The sequence below is a fragment of the Stylophora pistillata genome, chromosome 10 (assembly GCF_964205215.1).
Source record: "Stylophora pistillata chromosome 10, jaStyPist1.2, whole genome shotgun sequence".
In the NCBI taxonomy this organism is placed as follows: Eukaryota; Metazoa; Cnidaria; class Anthozoa; order Scleractinia; family Pocilloporidae; genus Stylophora; species Stylophora pistillata.
In genome coordinates, this window is record NC_142528.1 from 12655903 (window position 1) to 12679113 (window position 23211).

Here is a 23211-nt window from a genome sequence, read left to right on the forward strand (position 1 = left end):
TTAACTCTCTTCTGCACTGAATTAACTGAAAACTGCATTCGTCTTAACCAATCAGAACGGATTAATTTTTTCTTGTGTATTATTAGGGCTGAAATCATACGCATGATTTCAAAATCAAATGATTTCAGACCAAAATTGCACGACACAAGGTTCAATTACCACTTTATTACATCCATTTTGAAATCGTCCAAATACACGACTTGGTCAATTCAGATATTTTACTGATGCAGTACTGAGCCGGTTTTTAAATAAAAAGCGGAACCGGAAACGCTTTTACATCTTATTTTGTATGCAAGACAGAAAGACTTTGACGTCATGTCTCAAAAACTCAGTCAAGCGTAAAATGATGCGATTTAGAGCAAAAAATGGTGCGATTCGTGAATAAATCGCACCGATTAGAGCCAATCAAATTACAGGGACCACCAGTGATTTCAAAATGGATGTAATAAGTTGAATAATCAACGGGTTTTTCACTTTGTGATCATTTTCTTTACTCTCCTGACCTTAATGTTTGATTCAGTGCAGTGTGATATTGTAAGGAGAAGTTAGATGCTGGTCTCCTGAGGATAAAAGGGTTCAAATAAAGCTTTCTAATATTCATAACTGACTTCTATGAACTATCATTCTTTGGGAGAATCTTCTAGGAATATCTTTTAATGTTCGGAAAGCTCATACATTATTCTCAACAACAAGACTCCACAAGGGTCAGAAGAGTTATAATTTAGTAAAATCTCCAAAGTAAATGAATGTCGGAAAGGTTCAAACAGTGCCATTAAACTATATAATGAAAAATTCAAAGTTCTTAATCGAGCAAAGCAAGGCAACCAGGAATTTATTTCAATGACTTGGTAACTCTTCTACGACAAAAAAAAAAGGGAGAATCACCGATTTCGCTTTAACTGTTGGCACCTGACTTTCAATTAAGCTAACCGTTGCTATGGAAATTCGATAAGTTAAAGGGATGGCCATAACACTACCAACAATGAAATGATCAGGTGGTTACTGGCTAGACTCAAATGCCAACAAGGGTGGTAAAACAATAGTATCATATTGAATCTATTGTCACCAAGGCTTCTAAACGACTTTTATATGCTTCTAGTACTTTGTCGAGGGGGCGTTGAGAATAACGATCTGATTACTATCCACATCATCCTAATACGATCTTCACTTCACTATTTAAACAATAGAGTGTTTCTGTCGAGGAACTATCGGTCTGATAGTTGCCCCGCGAAAATTTGATGTTCTTAAAACAAATATTTGCCCGAGAAGCGAAGCTTCGAGGGAAAATATGCTAGTTTTAAGAACATCAAATTTCCATGGGGCAACTATCAGACCGATAGTTCCGAGACATAAACACTCTATTGTTTTTATTGTTCACCACTAAATTTTCTTCCGCGTGCACAGCTTGTCACAAATGTCAATAATTCGCAACCGTACATTGGCTAAATAATACGTTATACCTGTCAGAATTGAAAAGTCACTGTTTTTCCGATCGATCTCCCTAACTTCGCGGCCGTCAAACTATTCAAAACTTTTCACAGATGAGTACTATCAATCCAGGCATTTTCCGCGGACGGGCACTATCCATCCGGGTATTTACCGCGGGCGGGCACTATGCGCTGATAGTGTCTCTCCACGGATGAACACTATCGCGTCACGTGATCGATTAAACCAATAAGAACCGGAGAAAATTTAGTGGTGAACTATAATGCTGTGTGGTATGGCATCATGCTCTATCCTCCTACCTCTCACAAGAATTAGAACGTATACAGAAATGTGCTCTCAAAATCATAGTACGTATTTCTACTCAGAAGCCCTTCAAATCCCAAAATTAAGAACAGTGAGTTTATGATGCTGTGATTCTAGAAGACGCCGCGGTCTGTCTTGGTGGTCGCGTCGGGCCTAGCGGTTTGTATGTAAAATAGTTTACGATTGATTCCAGTCACGACGACGAGGCGAATCCTATCGGCGGGAAATTTTCACAATGCGCTAGTTTGAGATCAGCTCACCAAACATCGCAGCCAAACCAGTAAGCACAGTATGAGCATAAATTCACTTGTAATTTTGATATAAAATCTATTGTAACCCACTCCCTTATTGATTAATAGTATGTAATTTTTATAGTTGTACATTTGTAATTCAGTTTAACTGCGGTGATGGTGGAATTAAACTTCTTTTATTGTCATTATTATTGTTATTATGGAATCACAGAAACAGCACTTTAAACTATTGCAAGACAGAAATCTAGGTAAGAAGATATCAACCAGTGTTTTCTCTACAGCCCTCAAAATCCATTAAATCGATTAGAAAACCTTTTTAAGTGCCGAGGACGATACAAGTCCAGTTCGACTCAAACATCCCAAATCTACTTGATTTCGTACGCGTAACCAAACACATTAAATCATTGAAATTTTCATCAGTTGAATTAGCCAATAAGCACGCGTCTGAAATAGGACAATGAAAAAATGAAACAACGTCCGTAATTGCTCGCGCCAGGGCATAAGTGCCAACTGAGTTTTTTTTAAAAACTTTTTTAACAATTCCTTAAATGCAGAAAAGGTCGTAACAACCAAAACATGAGCTAGCACACTGATTCGCTGAATATAGGTTTAGGTATCTAATGTAGATCAGACTTACAAGCTTTAATTTGATGACCAGAGTTATTCTTCGCAAAATTAAAAAACCAACCTTGTTGAGGCTATACTTTCTCTTTTTTGATTCCACGATTTGATTCATCCTCTGCTTGACAATGTCATAAAGAGGAATGAGAGAAATATCACAAGGGTACATGCATACCTGTCTGGCAAAGAACCCTTCTTAACGATCGCTCTCTCTTACTTTTTTGGCGGGAGTTCAAGTGAGAGAAGAAGAATGTGCTTTTCTTTAAGTCTTTAATCCAAATTCTAAATTAAATTACATTACATAAGGTACTTCAACTACTTTTAGGAGAGCTTAAAACAAAGTACAGATTCCTTAATATATGAGCCACCTTAGTGTATCAAAGTTTATAATGCTGTGTTCATTCTTTACCTTGTTAAAAAATTCAGTGTCAAAGACTACTTATAAAAGAAAGAAAAAATTCTTAACTCATAATAAAATGAGATAATCACGATAACAAAATTAGCACTGAAGTTGTCACTGACCAAAGACAGTCGAACCTCCAATAACGACCACCTGTCTCCAATGGCCACTTTTTGTGGTCCCAGCGGGCTGTCCATACCGTTATCTCCCCATACCGGCCACCTCTCCACAACGGCCATTTTCTTCTGTCCTCGAGGTGGCCGTTGGGGAGAGGTTCAACTGAATTTTCCACACCGTTCTCTTTGCATTTCCCATGATACTGACAAGGTGTTTTTTTTTTTTTTTTTTTTTTTTTCCACAATTTGGAGTTGTTTAAATAGGTGATAATTTTCTGTATTCTCATGACCTTTATACCTGATTCAAGGGTGATAATGTAAGGGGAAATTAGAAGCAAGTGGTCACTTTTAGCGGGAAAGAATTAAAACGTACTTAGGGCTGAAACACCAGAGTCACATATTTAGAGAATATTGACCGGCAATAGAGCATTTTCATTGGCTGATTTTAGTTATTGGCCCTCTGACTGCCCGAGTCGTGTAATAAAACGGCATATAGTATTAAAAAAAGTTCAGAAATGAAAAGAGACGAAGGAGTAAAGAGGTGCGAACAATTAAGTACAAATTCTTCGCTTTTGCTTGGAAAGTCACGCGGTTGGAAACAAACTATCATGGCGGATGCCGGTCAGGATTTTGTCTTCAACTGAACAAAATGTAACATGCTATTTTTTCTTTTTTTAAGTCACTTAACTGTGCGATTCGATTTACACGATAAACGATAGTAAACACGAACACTGTGTTTCTATCACAATACTCTACTACGTAGATTATTTACCTTTTTAAATTTTCGAGAAGCCGAAATGGTATCGGTCAGTTCTCGAGGTCGAACAACAACCACTCGTTGCATTGAATCTGAAGAAACATACGTCGGCATGGACAAAACGAACAATATCAACTTGCGGTAATAGGGTTGAAATGGCGTTTTTTCTGGCCCCAGTGAAATCGAGAAGGACGCTGAAACCTTTTGTAGTTCGTAAGCTCTTTCCACGTGCAAGACTGACTTGCAAACATGAATATTAATTTTAAGAGTATTTGTAATTCAAATGAATTTTCCGACTATGAAAAACCGAAGACGAACACTTCTAGCTTATTTTACACTTGGCCAAGTTTGGCAAAGAGGAGTAAATATCGTTCTATTTGCAAAAAAAAATTACTGCACTTACACGAACTTGACCCTCATCTCGATCTGATTTCGCTTTCCTTAGCATCTCGCGCTTGAAAGGTTCTACTGTCCATTGATCTGCACTCGCCTGCGACGTAAAACATCAAGGACGAAGGTACGGCTTTGTCTTTCTTTCTTTCGACCAGTAAAAGGCACCTATATATATTCCTTTATAATCGACACTGACGACCCACGCATCGGAAAGAGTTTGCTCCACCCTTCTTTTTCTCTTTTCGTTTCAAGGGCCCTCGCCGGGTCGGGATGCAGATGAGTAAAAATTTAGGGGTCAAGATTGAGCTAGTCTTCGACCACGTTTGTTCACTTGGACAGACTAGTTTTTAAAATTAAAATGTACAACGAGAGAGGAACCACTGGCTCCTCCGTGTTAAATGATAATCGAATAAGAACAAATACCGCAACATTGAGTAAGCCCCCCCCCCCCCTCCGTACCACCCAGGTCAGTAGGGACCTTAAGAAACCACGACAGCGACAGCAACGAGGACGTGTAAAAACAAGAGATCTAATTGGCAGAACAACAGCTCAGCACGTGCGTTTTGAAACTTTGTACATTTCTTAACGGTCCTATGCAAAACAACAACGTGAAATCGCCAAAATTTGCGTCGTCTGCGAACCGAAACCGCGACGGAAAATTATTTTAATTTCCATTTGGAACTCAACGGCTACTTTATACGTCATGCTGAAGTTGAGCTGTGGCGCTGTATGAGACAATAAGCTCCTGCAGCCATGTTTGAAATTCTAACTAAGAGTAGAAATTAATGTTTTAATCGAAGTCTTCCTTGGCGTCGCCGTCATGGTTTCTTAAGGTCCCTATTCTGGGAATAAGCTGTGGAGAGGGGGCAGGGGACTGGGTCTCATGGATATGGAGGCCAAAATTCATAGACCCAATGGGTTGTTCAAAAACAACACCGTAAAAAATTGAAAACTGGAACATGTGAATGAGGGGAAAAGGCGGAATGAAAACGTAGGAACGGGGTGTAGACTAATGCAGATGGCTGCCAGGGATAGAATTTCCATACTGGGGTCTTGTGCTCCACTGGGCAAAAAGAATTAAGCTGACAAGTACAGGCTGTATGTGAATAAATAAAACCATTTAAAAATTCCACTCCAATTTCAATTATACTTTATGATATGAGATAAAAGGTAGCGAAGAATTAAAATGATCTTCTGTTTTACTTTTTCTACACAATGTGTCTACACGTCTTTCGATCTCTTCTGGCAAAGCTTACTTCGGTAATAAAAGCGATCGAAACAATGGTGGAGCAATCGCTGGTACTGAATGAATTAAAACAATTTCTACATATTTGACTTAGTCACGCAGCAAAAGTGTTTTTTTGTCAAATATGTCATATTAGGTTCATTGGTCTTAAAAAGATCTAAAGAGAGTTTGTGAAGGAAGGAGGGGTGTTGCCTTGGGATAGGGGATGAAAAAACAAAACAGTAACAAAAGCGAAGAGAGAATTAGATGGTGATTTTGAACAAAAACCCTAAATAGTAGCAAAACACGATTTATGGATGCGGCAATGATACCTCGATTCAGCACTTTCCTAATACTAAATAGAATTCTTCAGATAAATTGTGTTTTGTGTCGGTATCACGCTAGTGATACCTGGTAACAATAAAGATAACTCGCCCTTTTTAAGTCAAATAAAATCTTAAGTCAAGTTTAAAAGTTTAATTTCAAGTTAAAAACCCTTTAAGACCTTAGTGCAGACATAGAAAAACAATATTAAAATTAGAACAGGGATCAGAAAAGGTCAAAAACTGTCGAAAATTCATGTTGTAAGGAATTTGGCGAAATTTTGCAATGAATAATACAACAAAGAAGAAAAAGCTGCTCCCGCTTGAGTTACTGTAAAAAATTAGGTAATATTGACTTGAAACCATTGCGCAGTTTTCTTAAAAAATCCAATTAAGCGGATAAAAGTATTACGTCTTGTTATAGAGAACTAAGTTATCTAGATGCCCATTTCCACCATAGAGTAAGCAAAAAGTTTTTGTGAGCATAACATTTGCCTGAAAGCGAGTTAACCAGGTCTTAAATTGCCTCTTTTTCACAAAATCAAATATCTTTTCTCGTGGAATTGGTATCCAGAGTCGTGATGATGAAATTTTAAAATCAGGCCACTAGTTACATCCGCAATAAGGACATCGCCATCATTGGTAACAACAACAGAGCAGGGGCATTCGAGATATTTCCCAGCTGGAAGCGAGGTGATAAATTTTCCTTTCAGAGTCAAGACTTGCACAGATTTGGCATCAGAATCACACGCAATCAGGTTGTTGAATTTGTCGACAGCTAGTCCGGCTGGAGCATCGAATTCACCGATATCGTGTAAGTACACCCCATCTTCGTTGAAAACCTTCACACTTTGACCCGTACGATACGACACGAAATATTTTTCCTGAGCGTGAAGAGCAAACCACGGAGAGGCGTCATCTTCACTTGCTCTGAAGGACTTCAACAATTTCGTCCCGTCAGGAGAGAGGAGCTTAATTGACCTGTCGCCCGAGTCACACACTATTAATCTACCATCATTCTTGACAGACACACTGCAAGGATTACGCAAAAATTCCCCGCCAATGCCCATGAATGGGTGACCATGTTGAGAAAAAACCGAAATTTTACTCACGTGGCTAAAAACTGGAAACTTTTTACTCGGCGGCGAGGTATCTTCATGAATAACGATAACATTTGAAGCAAGAAAGAATTTTGTGAACGCCACACATCTTGGTCTTCGGTCTGGTCCAAAATCCACTATAGTTCTTAGGTAATTTAACCTACAATCATACAGAAGCACTTTTTTATTGTCATAGTCAGCCACCGCAATGTTCCCAGTTTCTCGACACTGAGCGATGCAATAAGCAATTTGAGATGGTGTCACAAGAACAGTCCAGGAGCTACCAGCCAATAGCATTTCATTGACGTAGATCGCAACGTTATTGCGTCCAACTTGCTTCGGTGTGTAACGCACCTCGTAGCGTCCGTCTTTATGATCTATAATTTTCGCTGTGTCGCGGTATCCTGATGGGTTGTATACTTCAACGGTTACTTGGTCATTTTGATTATAAATCTGGTCTCCGAGTGAATCCCTTGTGGTTATGTGAAACTGAATTTCGTCGCCTGATTTCACACTTTCAGCCATGCTTTCACCGTCAGCAACTGTCGACAATAACGTGTCGGTAGGTCCGGCAACCATTCGACCGGATCCATGTAACTTAATGACATTCAGAATTTCTGCATTTGGAACATAATGAAAATGATTGGGTTTGAATATCTTCATTTCTGCTTCATTCAAAACTTCTTCAGAGTGACCGATGATTGTCTGCTCCGCTTGCAAAATGTCAGCCGGCACGTTTCTCTGTACGACGCCCTCTCCCCGTTCAACACAGCTTTTCAGTCGGGAAATGGCTAACTGATAGACTTCTAGTCGTCCTTCATGATTCCTTTGTTGCGTCTCAATAACCTGTTTCAACTTTGTCTTTACGGCCTTTTTATGTTCCCTCAAAATTTTCACAAGTTCATCCACAGTTTTTGTCACTTTAGCTTGAGCGTCATATATTTCAGCCATGCTTTTATTCATAAGTTCAGTTTGTCTTTTCATTTGTGTTTCAAGAACGGCTACTTGAACCTTTACTTTTTTCACGACCTCGCTAATTTTATTCTTACAATCAATCGCAGCTTCTTCGATATCCACCATAGCATGGCCATTGTGACTCACAAATCCACACTTCACGCAGACAGAGACCTTGCAATCTTGACAATAGTACTCGAGCGCTTCGTTTTGGTGATATTTCTGGGTACACATTGCAGGTCGATGCATCAATTCTTCGACATCTTTTGCTTGCAGTTTCTCAATAAAAACATTACGGTGACCTCTCGTGGCCTTCAAGCGTTGATGCGCTTCAAAACAAGCTGTACAGAGAAAGCTTTGACAAACAAAACAATACGAAGTTACAGCGCTAGTATCGTCGCAGCTATTGCATGTCTGTGTCTCTGCATCACCATCATTGAGAGCTAAGACATCCACCAATCGATTTAGATGAAAGGATGTTGGAAAATCAGAGAACGTATCACCTTTTGGAATTTTGAAGTCGGTCAGGCAAACCGGACATTTGATTTTCCTTTCTCGCCGTCTTCTTGCGTATCCGGCATGTTTGTCAAGGCAGTTTAAACAGAACGAATGTAAACATGGAAGCGTTTTGGGTTCTTTGACAGTTTCTAAGCACAGCGGACACTCGGCTTCCTTCTTTAGATTTTGAAACAACTGTTGAACATCCATAACGAAAAGCTATTCTGTTCAAGTGACGATCGAAAAACCCAATCATCGGGTGAGCGTCACGTGCTGAGGTCTGCTAAGGCAGAGAGGCACTGGTACCAAATAAGATTTTTGTCTCGAATCTACTGAGGTATTCTGTTAAGGTGGCGAAATACGAGATACAAAAACCCTCAACTTGGCGCGCAACATTGTTTCCTTGCAATTTTTGGTCGATGTTTCTCGTTTTTCACCTTGCGTGTTGCAGGTTGAAGAAATGTTGCTTAAAGTTGACCCGCGCTCTACTTTTCGCAACAAATTTCTTCAACCTGCAACAAATGTTTTTGTTGGGAGACAAATTGATCACGCAAGGTGAAAAACGAGAAACATCGACCAAAACTTGCAACGAAACAATGTTGCCCGCCAAGTTGAGGGTTTTTGTATCTCGTATTTCGCCGTAACTATCAGCTGCTGGTACACCTCATGACACATACACACCCATGTAGCATCATTCCATAATATGGTGGATAATAATATTACACCACCTTTCGCCGTTCGCGAAAATGAATTAAGCGAGAGGAATTAAAGAAGAGACCGGTACAATTTTTCCCAGTTTGTGCCAAAGAAGATTAGACGTAGGGGATCAAAGAAGACATCTGATTGAAGTACTACGGTCACCACCTCGACTGGTCAAGATGATAACTTTCGAAAATCCTTCTTAGCAGGCGTTGCAAACTAGACCAATTTTAGATGCTTTGCTGGTGAGTCTTAATTTTGCATCTATCAAAAAAATTTTCGATTCTGTTTTTTGTACAGTCATTTTAAGTTTAAGTTCTACTAGCATGTACTCTATAAATTGTATTCGGATGTGCCACATGTCAGGAAAAGATCAGGAAAGAAGTCATGGAATTTTATTTTGAGTCATGGGAAGTTGGCATGTTAAAAATAGTCAAAGAAAACTGATGTCTGTAGCAACCAAGATATTTCTCATTCGACAGACTGTTTTTTTTTTTTGCACAGATATATAGGAAACTGTTTTGTTCATGAGTTGTGATGAATCACACACAATGAAAGCAGTATTTTTTTATTCCTTATTATTTTAATTAAAAAGAGATCTCTTACTATTTAGTATAATTTCAGAGCTGAGCAAAGATCTTCCAGCAATCTGATTGGTCGAGCAGTTCCTTATATGACGCTATATAAACCGCTCCACGCGGTTTATATAAAATGTTAAAGGAAAATGTTAATAAATGTTACTAAAATGTTATGATTTTAGAAATTTCTCTGTTGTTCAACTCTGAAATTATACTAAAACAATTATTCGCCTCAGGTTCGGTGAATATTGTCGAATAATCCCCATGACTTCGTCTCAGGGATTATTGAACGATATTCACCTCGACCTCAGCGAATAATTGTTAAATATAGGAGTGCAAATTGTACAGCAGTTTAAATATTTAAGTGTTATTATTTATTTCTAGGATGTTTCTGATGATGAAATCATAGCAGATGGTGAATTACATTCTGCTTCATCCACTGATCCATGCTCTCTGACAGACCTTGTGCCTGTTACCTCACAGTTTGCATACATGTTAGAGCTGTTGAATGGCAATGTTTTTACCATCATTGGCAGCAAGATTTCTTTGTTCACTTTTTCCAATTTTGATGCAGTTACAAAGAGATTGCTTGTAAGTGCCTGGGATATTTCTCATAAATATTAAGGATAAGGCCTAGGTAGAGGCACTCATCATTAATATTCCCAAATTTTGGCCAACAAGCTGATCATTGGTTATAAGTTAATTTTGTACCATTTGTGTTGATCTTTTTTTGTACTGCTAGTACTGTAGTACAAAAAGCAGAGACCACAATTCATGTACTACTAGTAAGTAGACATTTCCACCTAAAGAAGACTCAAACCTGGGTAGCATTAATACATCACTGTATACATGCAATATAAAATATCCTAATTGCAGACCTTTGGTATTCATAATTATTTTTGATTTTGTTTAATATTTTATATCTAATGTTTAGTGAGATAGAATAAATATATGAAAATCATATATTTTGAACTGCGGTATTTGCATCATACCTAATGTTTAGTATTGATTTATATTTTTGGTTCTCTGTACTGTAGTTACTAGTGCATCTTGTACATGTACAAGGATGTTAAACATTCTGTGACTAGGCACAAATTGTTTGTGGTTTGTACCCTTAGGGCACATCGAAAATGTCAGTTTTTTTATTGGTTTGCACAGTAGCTATGTAGATTACTCATAACTAGATGTAATGGGGTACTTGTTCTTATGCCAAACAAAACCAATCGTTTACCTTACGTATTTTTTATCCTCTACCATCAGGAAGCCAATTATGTGATTGCTGAAAGAGAACCTAGGGATAACATTTGGATCTATCATTGTAAATGTGTTGAAGGCACAAGGCAAATTGATTATTTGTGGTCACTGTCATCAACAGTCACGGGAGATAGTAAGTACAAGCATATTTTAATAGATCACAACGTTATAAAAGCATGGTCTTACAACATCTCGTGCATGTCAACATGTTCTAGGTAACCATGCCTATAATTGTCCCAGAGTTCCTTATGTGTATAACGTGGCCTGAATGCAGCCTGAGATACTACATTCCCCCCATGCAATATAGCAAAAAAACTTAGATAAACTCAACTGGCGATAGGTTGAGACAACATGCGGCAATAAAGATAAGTAACTAAAATAACAACGTAATTTCGAGTCCATCTGGTTAACTACTTGTTGTCCACTCAATCCTGTCTGGTATTTCATGGTCTGGGTATTTGCTCCTGAGATATTCGTCAGCGCTCTGACAGGGCCTTTCAGTGTGAACAGTGGCACCCCCTCACGAAGATGCCTCTTATACATTTTCTGTTGTCGGCTCCACTCTGTCAGGTGTACACGATAGTCCCTCCCTGGGGAACAGCACCTTCTCCAGTTGTTCCTGTGGCTTGGGCAGCTCCTCCGCCTGGAGCTCTGTGCTCAGCTTGTGACTGAAACCGGGCTCCAGCTGTGATCTGCCTACCTCATCCAGAGTCTGATAGGGTACTATCTTGAAATGTGCTGTCGATCTTGTAATAATGGTGCTGCCGTCTCTCCTTTTCGCCACCACTTGTGTTCCTTTTCTGTGCTGTACTTCCAGTGGCTCTCCCTCATAGGATGGCAAGGCTTTACTGCTGAGATCTTGTTTCACCAGCACTAAATCCCCAACCTGTATATCCAAAGTTTTCACGTTCCTCTTCCTGTCTGCATATGCCTTCATTTGCATCTTCTTCGCTAGGTCGCACTGAAACAGCTCCTTGAAATCCATTTGCTGCAGGATGACCCCTTCCAGCAACCTAGTGCGGAACCTGCGGCCAGGGAACATCAGTTCTGCAGGGGCTAGCTTGGTGGTCTCATGTGGTATTTCTCGATAGCAGGGTAGAAAACAATGCACTTCCTGCCTGAAGACCTGCCCAGTTAGTTGACCTATGTGGTATGGTTTCTTAAGCACCCACATAAACTGTTCCGCTTCACCATTGGCCTGAGGATTCTTGGGTGTCTTGCGCTCGTGGCTGAAGCCCAGATATGTGCTGAAGTTCCAGAACTCCTGTCCATTGAATGGAGGTCCATTGTCGCTGCCCACAATCAGAGGTATTTCCAGCGAAGAGAATATATGGTCCAGTTTGGGTACCACTGCTCGGGCACTGGTGGTACTCACAAACTCCACTTCAATCCACTGCGAGTGCTTGCATATGACAACGAGAAGGTATTCACTGGAGCTGATAGGTCCCCAGAAGTCTATGGCCACTTCCTTTCAGGGTTCACTCGGTAGAGGTGACATTTGCAGTGGTTCGCAGTCACTTGCTGGTGTTACTACTTGGCATAGGTGGCAGTGTTGAATGTGGGCTTCCACCATCCGATCCAAACCTGGAAACCAGACCCTGCTTCTGAGATATTCTTTTGTTTTTGTAACCCCCTGGTGTCCCTCATGTGCAAGACGAACTACTTTTTCGTGAAGGGACCTGGGAACCACTATGCAAGACCCTCGCACGACCAATCCTCCTACAACTGCTAGCTCGGTAAAGACTGGGTCGAACTGGGGCCCAAATGCTTGCTGCTTTGATACCGCGAAGTACCCCCTTGCTATCGCACTCTTAAGATCTTTGAGTTCCGGGTCCTGACTTGTCTTCTCTAGCAGCTCATCCCATGATACTGCGTCTGGCAGTGCCGCTTGCACCACTGCTCTGATGTCCTTCTCAAACATGTCTTCATTTTCACGAACTGTGAACTTTGCCTGGTGTATTGCCCTGGGGTCCGGCATTGTGAGAGCGTCTGGGTGCCTGGAGTTGTAATCGGCCTCATTCGTTTCTGCCTTTGCTTTCTTTCCCGGTACGTAGTTGAGCATGTAATCAAACCCCTGCAGGCGAACTCTCATCCGTTCAATTCTGACTTTGTGACTAGCAAACAGGGGCAGGAGTGGTTTGTGGTCAGTGTCCACCTCAAACGTGTCTCTGAGGCCATATAAGTAGATCTGATTTGTGAGCACGCCCCATTCAACAGCCTTAGCTTCCTTCTCCAGCTGCGAGTACCTGGTCTCGGTATTCGTCAGAGCCCTAGACCTATAAGTTATGGGTCTCCACTGCTTGGCTTGTGGGTCGTACTGCTTCAGGGTAACCGCTAAACCACGGGGTCCCGCATCTGTCACGAGTTTGGTCTTTCAATGTGCGTTGAAGTACGCCATTACAGTGTGTCCTGATAGCAGCGTTTTGGTTTGCTCGAATGCTCTCTGACACTCAGGTGTCCACTGGAAGGGGGTCCCCTGTTTAATGAGGTTTCTTAGTGGTGCGGTGACTTGTGCAAAACCTTCCCTGAAGTCTGCATTAGCTCCAGCAAAGAAAAGAAATGAGCGCACTTCTGCTTGAGATTGGGGCGGGCCGGCTGCCTGCAATGCTGTCACCTTGTTAGGGTCTGGCAAGATTCCTTCAATGGAAAATACTTTGCCAAAAAAAGTCAGCGCGAAGGTTGAACTGGCTCTTCTTCATGTTGAGGGTCAGTCCGTGGCTCCGCCACAGTTGTAGGATGTGCCTTAACACCCAGTCATGTTCCTCCTGTGTGGTGCCAAAAACCAAGACGCCATCATAGATACTGATGGCATAAGGTTCTAGGGATACCACTTTTTGGACCTCCTCATTGAAGATTTCCGCTGCACTATTCACTCCAAAGTGTAGTCGCTTGAACCTTTTGAGTCCGCAATGTGTGTAAAACGTCAGCTTTCTGCTCTCTTCTGCTAACTCCAACTGCATGAAGCTATCATTCATATCCAGGTGCGAAAAGAACTTGGCCCCATCCAGCCTGGTTTTCAGCTCCCTTAGAGTAGGTATGGTGTGCCTTGTTCTCTTGATGTACTTGTTAACATGCGGCATGTCAAGACTGGCCCTGACGCTTTCACCGTCCTTCTTCGGAGTGAGGACCACATTTCTACACCAATCTGTCAGTTCGTCCCCTACATCTTCTATGATGTCTAGTGCATGCCATTGGTCCAGGATTTTATCAAACTTCTCTTTCAGAGGTATGGATATTCGTCTCTGTTTCTGAATAGCGCCTGGGGCCACGGGTACAACGTGTAGTTTTACAGTCACGCATTCAGCTTTCCAATACCAGTAAAGACATCCTCATACTCAGATATCAGGGCGTGTATCTCTTATCGTTCCACCTCCATTACTGAGGCAGGGGCTTGTGTTGTTTGTTCAATGTGGTACTCGATGAGGCCCATATTTTCGGCTGGCTGGCGACTTAAAAGAGCAGTGTTCCCTTGACCTTTGACTACATATACGACTTCTACCATGTTCTTTTGGTTTCGGCGGAGGGATGCGTTGAGACAGCCTAATAACGGTAACGCCGGTCCTGGTCCATCCCCTGAGTAGCTCCGGATGATCGCTTTCGTCGGCTGCAGGCTGCTTATTCCTTTAAGGCGTTCAAAATGCTTCTCCGTGATGACCGTGACGTCCGCTTGGTTGTCAAGATGTAGGGTGAGAGGGACCTTATTTACCTGCAGCGTTACAGTGGGGTTCGATTACTTTTCTCCGGTTACTCGGTACAGGTAGACCTCTTCGTTTGTCTCACTTTTCTCCTCTGGTTGTCTCGTAGTTGTATCCAGTTCTCTCTCTATGGCTCTGACTTGCCTACCGAGACGATTCCGTTGTCTGCTAGGACACACCCTGGCAAAATGGTTGCCCCTTCCGCACTTGAGGCAGTTCTTACCCTAAGCAGGACAGGTAGTTCCCTTTGGGTGTGCTTCATTTCCGCATCCAGTGCAACATAACTTGGTTGTTGGTCTACCTGAGCTGTGGTCAGGCCTGTTATTCCTCATACTGTACTGTCCTGGCCGGGTGATCTTGTGTACCTCGTGACTGTCCTTTAAACTCTGCTGGTCACCTCCACGGGCCGTACAATCATTACCTGCCATCATCTCGCTTCCCTGCTTCGCCATTTCAAACGCCTTTGCGGTTTCACGCACCGACTTTAAATCCCCATTCTTTCGGATCAATTCGTTGCGTAGCTCTCCATTCTTCGTTTTGATCACAGCCAGCATGATGATAGCGTTTTCTATGGTTATCGGAAACTCGCAGTGTAGCCCCTGTTCTCTGCATTTTGTCTCAAAGTCCGCAAACGGTACCTCGCTGGGCCAGTCGATGTTGAAGAACTTGTATAACTCTAAGGTGTTGTTTCGGTATGCCTTAAAGTAGTTGTTTGGCTCTTGAATATGTGATTCGTAATTCGTGAGCTGCTCCGGTAGCGTTTCGATTAACTTCTGAAGTTCTTCTCCACCCACTAACAGGAACAGGTCGAGCTTATCGCGCCACTTACTGACATCCATCGTATCGCCCGCTCGAACCGATCTCGCCACAGCTTCCATGTTTTCTCGCGTTGACCCGGTTCTCCTTTCAGGTCCATGGTGCCCACGCTCGCCTTAACACTTGCCAAGACTCTTGCTTTACCTCTGTTTGTGTTGTTTTCTTCTTGTCCGCCTTCGTTTGGCATTTATTATATTCTCGGTGAAATGACAAGTGCATCATTTACTGTAAGTAGCTGTAAACATATTCTTCCATTTGTATCTGTTATTTAAATAAAGACTATCTGCAATGATTGTAGCATTTCCAGTCTACCTACTTTTTGTTCTTGCTGTTTTTCTATCTCAGGAGGAACATCATGACTTATTGCCTTTGAATGGGAATAATTTTACCATAGTTGGCCTCCAAGGTGCACTTACCACTACTGAGGGCCATGTGTCAGAAAACTCTTTACTGGGTTAATCATGTATCTACCCTCTTGAAATAAAGAACATTGTATTGTATTGTATTGTATTGTATTGAATTGTACTTTATCTGTGATCACCAGCGTCACAACTGTAAGCATGTAACAAAAGTAGCAGAATCTGAGGAAACAATGGTACACGAAATACCTGATTTTCTGGTCGATTTTTTTGCTGAGAGAAATTTTCGAGAGTCTACTGAATCAGTTGCAGCAGCCACCACTCGCCTACAACCTCTCCCGTGATCCTCAGTGGGGCACCTTCAACAGTCAGGCAGCAGAACAACCCAATTCATACGTGAAGTCTCTCAAAGGATCCTTGTCATACATGAACGAAAAGAACTTCATGACTCATTGTAAATTTTTCATTTGGTACCGAAATTCGATAGGGCGTAAGCAGCTCGAGTCCCAAAGGTGTAGCAATGTAATTTGCGATAAGTTTTATAGCTAAATTTGAGGAACTTTTCTTTTACAAAGAACAAAAAATCACGAGATGTTACTAAAAAGTAAGTCCTTATGTGAAAATTCGAGAGAAATAGTTGCATTTGATTTCTAGAAACTTTGACTTAATGTCTTCAATATCAACTTCTTTTGAGTATTATTCGCCTTGTCTAAAATAGTATCAAGAATATACCCGATTCTGCATTTGCAGTGTTTGCCAATACTGCTGCGCGCCATGTATAAAAGTAGCTCCATGACTCAGACAAACGTTTTGAGTTGAGCGCCTCGATTGACAGTGATTTGACAAAAATAAAATGTAGGGTGTAATACCTTCCAGGAAAATTTCAGTTTTTTTGTGTGGTCAGGGATTATTTGTGACATCACACGCGCTCTCCGCCATTATAAAATGACAGCGATCTCAAAAGTCTAAAGTCATTTAAACTGTCAAGTTTGTATCTCAACTATAACCGGATAAATAAATAAAAGAAACAAAGAAGAAACAAAATAAAAGTCATCGTGACCACAACCAAACGGTTTCCGCTAGTTTACGACTGCAGACACACTCAGATGAGCTTCGAATGAACATAACTGTTGATCTTTAGTATCTAAACTAAAACAAACGGTTTTGGTGGCTATCCATTTTTAGTTATTTTAAACTTTTAATAACTGGAATAAATGATAGAAAAGAACGCGGTGGTTAAAATAAAACAGTTTTTGGTGGTTATACAGTTCTAGTTGGTTGAAACCTTTAATGACTAGAATGAATGATAGAAAAGAACGCTGTGGTTAAAATAAAACAGTTTTTGGTGGTTATACAGTTTTAGTTGGTTGAAACCTTTAATAACTAGAATGAATGATAGAAAAGAACGCTGTGGTTAAAATAAAACAGTTTTTGGTGGTTATACAGTTTTAGTTGGTTGAAACCTTTAATAACTAGAATGAATGATAGAAAAGAACGCTGTGGTTAAAATAAAACAGTTTTTGGTGGTTATACAGTTTTAGTTGGTTGAAACCTTTAATAACTAGAATGAATGATAGAAAAGAACGCTGTGGTTAAAATAAAACAGTTTTTGGTGGTTATACAGTTTTAGTTGGTTGAAACCTTTAATAACTAGAATGAATGATAGAAAAGAACGCTGTGGTTAAAATAAAACAGTTTTTGGTGGTTATACAGTTTTAGTTGGTTGAAACCTTTAATAACTGGAATGAATAATAGAAAAGAACGCAGTGTTTGGTGGTTATACCTTTTTAGTTGAAACCTTTAATTGGAATAAATGATAGAGAAGAACGCGGTGGTTAAAATAAAACAGTCTTTGGCGGTTATACAGTTTTAGTTGGTTGAAACCTTTGATAACTAGAATAAATGATAGAAATCGGAACGCCGTGGTTAAGATAAAACAGTTTTTGGTGGTTATACAGTTTCCTATATATCTGTGAAAAAAAAAAAGTCTGTCGAATGAGAAATATCTTGGTTGCTACAGACATCAGTTTTCTTTGACTATTTTTAACATGCCAACTTCCCATGACTCAAAATAAAATTCCATGACTTCTTTCCTGATCTTTTCCTGACATGTGGCACATCCGAATATAATTTATAGAGTACATGCTAGAAGAACTTAAACTTAAAATGACTGTACAAAAAACAGAATCGAAAATTTTTTTAATAGATGCAAAATTAAGACTCACCAGCAAAGCATCTAAGTTGGTCAAGGTTGCAACGCCTGCTAAGAAGGATTTTCGAAAGTTATCATCTTGACCAGTCGAGGTGGTGACCGTAGTACTTCAATCAGATGTCTTCTTTGATCCCCTACGTCTAATCTTCTTTGGCACAAACTGGGAAAAATTGCACCGGCCTCTTCTTTTACTCCTCCCGCTTAATTCATTTTCGTGAACAGCGAAAGGTGGTGTGCTATTACTGCCGCCATTATTGCCGCTATTATTATCCGCCATTTTGTGGAATACTGGTACATTGCTGAGTATGTGTCATGAGGTGTACCAGCAGCTGATGGTTACTTTCGTGGTTACGAGAAGAATCTGTGTTACAGATTACCTCGAGAATCATGGGGTGAGCGTCACGTGCTAAGGTCTGCTAAGGCAGAGAGGCACTGGTACCAAATAAGATTTTTGTCTCGAATCTACTAAATGCTTTCGAAGATGGTGGATTTATGGGTATTCGATGGAAATGGCGGCAGAGCAGCGAAAATGAGAAGATGAGCTCTTATTCCGCGTCTTGGCAATTCGAATTTGTGACCGTGTTGCTAAACACCCTTGAGGTTATGGCTACCACCAGCTTTTCAATTGTAATGTACAGTACTGTAATTCCGACTTTGCAGTTTGTTTTAATTAACAAATAACTCAATGTCTCCCAAACTGAAAACTATACGGAAGTAAACACAAAGAGGAAGGTGGAAAATATCTGTCTGGTGCGAAAGAAATCCAGAAAAGATGTAACTCTCATTTCTTGAGCACATAAAGGAATGACAACGTTTTCGATCAGAGCAACTCACTATTACCCTTTAAATGTCAAGGCATTTACAACTGAGAGGAGAGAACTACTTTTCACGGCTAGAGTACATTTGCGTAGACTCTGATGAGCGACCATAGAGGCAAGACCAGATAAACGGCACCGCATAAAAGAAATCGCATATCATGGACAAAAAAGGAACGAAGGGCGTCGATCTTAGAGTTAAAGCTTAAGGACATGACCTCATACAAGAAACTAGATAGGAGCAAGAGAATATCAGATGATGTGCTCTTAATGAGAGTACACACGGAGGAGAGACAACAGTGTGGATTATCTAATGACACAGTACTCGTACTGGTAGCTAGTACTGTGCCCAGTTGCTCAAAGGGCAGATAACGCTATGCAACGGATTAATCGCTATCCAACTGATAAGTGTTAACAAATCATACCGCACTATCCACCTCTGATAGAAATTAATCCAGTGGATAGTATTATCTACCCCTCAGTCGAATAACCAGGGCCTGATACAGGTATACATGTTTAAACCGTCTTAACCAACGATGGACGACTGCTTCACTCAAAAGAACTGCATGAAATTGTAGGCAAGCTTTGTATATCTTAGTGTAAATCATCGACGTCACCTTATAATAATGATACTATTCAGCGCCCGAGGTGCTTATTTACTTTCGTTACCTAGAGGAAAGGCTCTTATTAGAAACAGGGCGGTTATCAAGCTCCCCCTCTCCCCCCTCTGGTAGGGACAAGGCGCTTATTTCAGCGTTACATAACAACAGCATAATGTGCAAAACAAAGTTTTGATGTTTATTTGAAAACGATCAAGGAGACTGGAAAATGGACTTGCAGTAACCGGACCTGGACCCTTCCTGTCTATGAAGACCATTTGTTTGAAGGAACTATGCTCTCACCTGGACATAATAGTTGAGAGACTGAGGCGAAGACCACTGTTTTTGTAATGAGGCTTTAACTTTGCGAGCAAGCAATTTAAGGAAAATAAACCACGTTGGGTCTTAATGTATAGGTGGTATCACCAAACCAGAATCGGCGCGCTTAATGGAATGAGGTTGCCTAGCACTTAATAGGGGTGCTTATTAACAAAAGCAGATTTGAAGGGGCCGCTTATTAAAGTGGGGTGGGGGAAGGGGGGGGGGACACCTGTTGGAACGAGGGAACCAAATCGAATCACTACCCCTAGAGGAGACAGGTCATGATTACCACATGGTCAAAAATTGCGCAGCAACGTTTCCAAGTTTGTCAGATGTAAATCGCGTTAATCTTTCCCTTTCTTGTAAATCCTCGCTCCTTATAGGCAAACATTTCTTTAGTATTCCTTGTTTCTCTTTATAACCGCGACGATCGATTTTTTTCAACACAAAAAACAAAGCGAAGTAAGATAACTCCTTTGGTGAGTTTTTATCCCGCGGGCATGGTAAAAAGTCATGAACCTTTCCCGTCAAATGTTTGCGTCCAAAACATTTATGTTGTAGAGCGTTTTCAATGATTTTAACAACTCAAAGAAATAACTAACTCTCGTATTCATTTCCGCACGCAACGATCGAATTGGATGTGTCACGCAGGTGTTCTAGATATTTTTCGTGCAATTTGGGCCGGGACAGGACACAAATGTGAAAATAACCACGTTAAGAACCTTAAGACCACTCCGAGAGCTCTAACTTACGCTATGTCTATTTCACAAAGTATGATGCGAGTTCTCGACGGAAAAATTGTGTACTTGTTCAAAATTACCGATCAGATGAACAGCGAACTAAACTTTTTGTCTCAGGATTTAAAAATGGTTCAAAGTACCTTTAATGACTGGCAGAAACAGCTAGAAAAATTTGCCAATTCAGCCAAATGCCGCGAAGGGGTTACCTAAGTATACCGCTGAAATTAATCGTGCTTTTGCCGCATTTCTGAGACTATTTGAAATCCAAGATACTTTGAGTTAGATATCCCATCTACATGGAAAATCATTTGTGGGCTATTCCGATTTAACTAAGTTTATGTCTTCCCACTTGTCTGCCAAACTTTCTACTGATCATTCATTGAGGTTGACTATAACAGCCTTGGAACAAGGTTTGTCTGTTCTGGCTAGCCCAATGGTCGATGTCGAACACAGCGGTCAGGATTTGCCTGTAGATATCTTATTGTTAGCACCAGAGATTACAGATAAAAATAGTTTCTGCGTCGTACAACATTTAACTCCACTCAAGTTTAATATTTCGGGAAAATGTTTTCAGGGCCTGTCCAACACACAAACCTTGCTTTAATTAATTGTCCAAGTTCAAGGCAGGTAGTCTCTTTAGACGAATTAGATAGGTGTTTTAGAAGTGAAGTAGGTTTCTTGTGCCCTAAGAATGTATTAAAGACAGTTTCTAGCTTGCAATGGTTAGGTTTTGCTTGGAATCCAGACCTGAAACTTTCTTTCCCGCGAAACCATCAACCTACTTCGAAGTGCGACCATATCCACCCATTGGCTCATCTTGGAGGCAGATATTTTCTCTCCACCACTTCTGGAACTTTAGCTTTGAGCAATGGCGAGCAACTTAACATTTCTCCGTTGGCCATCTATAACTTCCCTTGCAACGTTAGCTTCATTGGAATGCAGACTAGTTTGGGAACTTGTCCCCAAAGACTAATGGTATCATTACCTTTATTTTCAACGGACACACTTTCATATGTTCAGTGGGATCCCAACTCAGATGATTTTCCTACATTGGAGTTACATCATAAGTCATTGACCATCCCTCCCCCTATCAAGACTAATCATATAGTGATCGACAACTTCGATGAGTTGTTCCAACTTTATGATAGCCAGCTCAGTGGCACTTTGCAGAAGGCAGACAGTTTGATTGATCAGATAGAGGAAACTACTCAGTTCACTTACATCGAGTATATTACGTTCATTGCACTTGGTCTATCAGTGGTAAATTTCATTGTATTCTGTGTTCTTTGCCGGTGCATCTCCAGAATATCTGTGCGACACTCCACACCTGCCAGCCCACCTACCTTGCTAACAGCAGTTGCAGAGAGTCACCAACATAAAACCTGCACACATTGTTCAAAGCACAGAAGGATCAACCGTCTAAAAACAACATCCGCAGAACAAAGTCGTACAACACACAAACCCGGAGAGAAAAGAAGTAAAGACTACCCAAGACAAGTCATTCAAGGAACTGAACTGAATTGAACTGAACTGAACTATTGTTTTCCTTTTCTTTTATTTAAATGATGAACTGTGTGATAACCTAAACTTTCCTTCATTTTTCTATAATTATAAACGAGGTATCCGCCATTCAGTTCAAGAAAACCAATTCTGCGAAATATTATTTATTTTAAAGATGAGAGGTTACCTTTCTCTGGCGCTTAGCCTTTTAATCCGCGCGTCACGCGAGTGCGAAAACGTCTTCATTGTCAAAGACCTTTGGTTCGCAAGTAGCGTAGTTCAATTTCGATTAATGACCACTTGATTGGATTAAGCCTTAATTGATAGGTAATTAAAAAAACAAACAAACAAACAACAAAAAAAATTAATTATTTCGTATCAGATAAGTCAAGTTTTCCATGTAATCTTTCCCTACCGTCCGCATCGAGGACGATGCTTAATTTAGGCGGGGAGGAATGTTGTAGAGCGTTTTCAAGGATTGATATTCCAAGTATTTTTAGGTTTGCCTTTTGTTTTTAAGTCTCGCCTTTTCGCCCCTACGTGCTATTTTGATGAATCTATAGTTTTTAATCATTTATTTTTAGTGTGTGCTTGAACTTGGCTCAGCACTTACCGTGCTAGACATTTTAATCTCTTGTTATGGTTGAGGATAACTAGTTTGCTAGGTGGTCATGTTTGAGTTGGTAAAACTGACCTTGAGTCTTACCCACACTAAACATCCTGTTTTGGAAATTCCCACGGTTAGCTAACCCAAACATGTCTGTGATTTTTGTATTTAATACTGGAGCACTCCTTGCTGAAAGTAGTAGAAAATAAGCAGTGGAACAAGAGAGAGAAAATTAGCTGTAATAGAAGCAGCAGTTTAGGAGAATAAAGAAGAAAATTACAGAGTCTCAGTACCTCTTGTTAATTCGCCAAGCGAGTGGTAAAACCCCCACAACACTTAATTCATTTTCATTTATTTATTTCGTCTTTGTTTCTTGGATTGTTCAACTATATCTTGATAATCTTTTCAATAATATATTCACAATTTCTAATCATAAAACGAAGCGATGAGAAATTTAAATATTTACAAGGAAATCGAGGGCAAGATCTCTATGAACTTAACTGAAAACCAATGAGTAAATTGAGTTAGTTTCATTGTAAAAATAACATCATTTACCTTCCAATTACAATAATAATAAACTTAAAATATGTTGGTTTGACGAAAGGTGAAAGTAATTGTGTTATAATTTT

The 23211-nt window shown here is 40.4% G+C and overlaps 1 protein-coding gene and 1 long non-coding RNA gene across 5 annotated transcripts; one reads left to right on the forward strand and one right to left on the reverse strand.

The window, feature by feature from the left end:
* Positions 1–5974: 5974 nt before the first annotated feature.
* Positions 5975–8639, reverse strand: LOC111320422 (E3 ubiquitin-protein ligase TRIM45). Its single transcript, XM_022923092.2, has one exon. The coding sequence runs from the start codon at positions 8595–8597 to the stop codon at positions 6369–6371; it is 2229 nt and encodes a 742-aa protein (XP_022778827.2). The 5' UTR covers positions 8598–8639; the 3' UTR covers positions 5975–6368.
* A 68-nt stretch (positions 8640–8707) lies between these two features.
* On the forward strand, positions 8708–22866 carry LOC111320432 (uncharacterized). 4 transcript variants are annotated; one of them, XR_015992402.1, is made up of 4 exons: positions 8708–9331; positions 10049–10255; positions 10925–11051; positions 21780–22866. It is a non-coding gene; the product is annotated as an uncharacterized LOC111320432 (long non-coding RNA). The 4 variants fall into 4 exon arrangements; XR_002693857.2 differs by lacking the exon at positions 21780–22866 and adding an exon at positions 15974–16669; XR_002693856.2 differs by lacking the exon at positions 21780–22866 and adding an exon at positions 15775–15929.
* The last annotated feature ends 345 nt before the right edge of the window (positions 22867–23211 follow it).

Excerpts from the sequence above, each read along its gene's own strand:
- LOC111320422 (XM_022923092.2), bottom strand. The coding sequence starts at position 8,597 with ATGGATGTTCAACAGTTGTTTCAAAATCTAAAGAAGGAAGCCGAGTGT.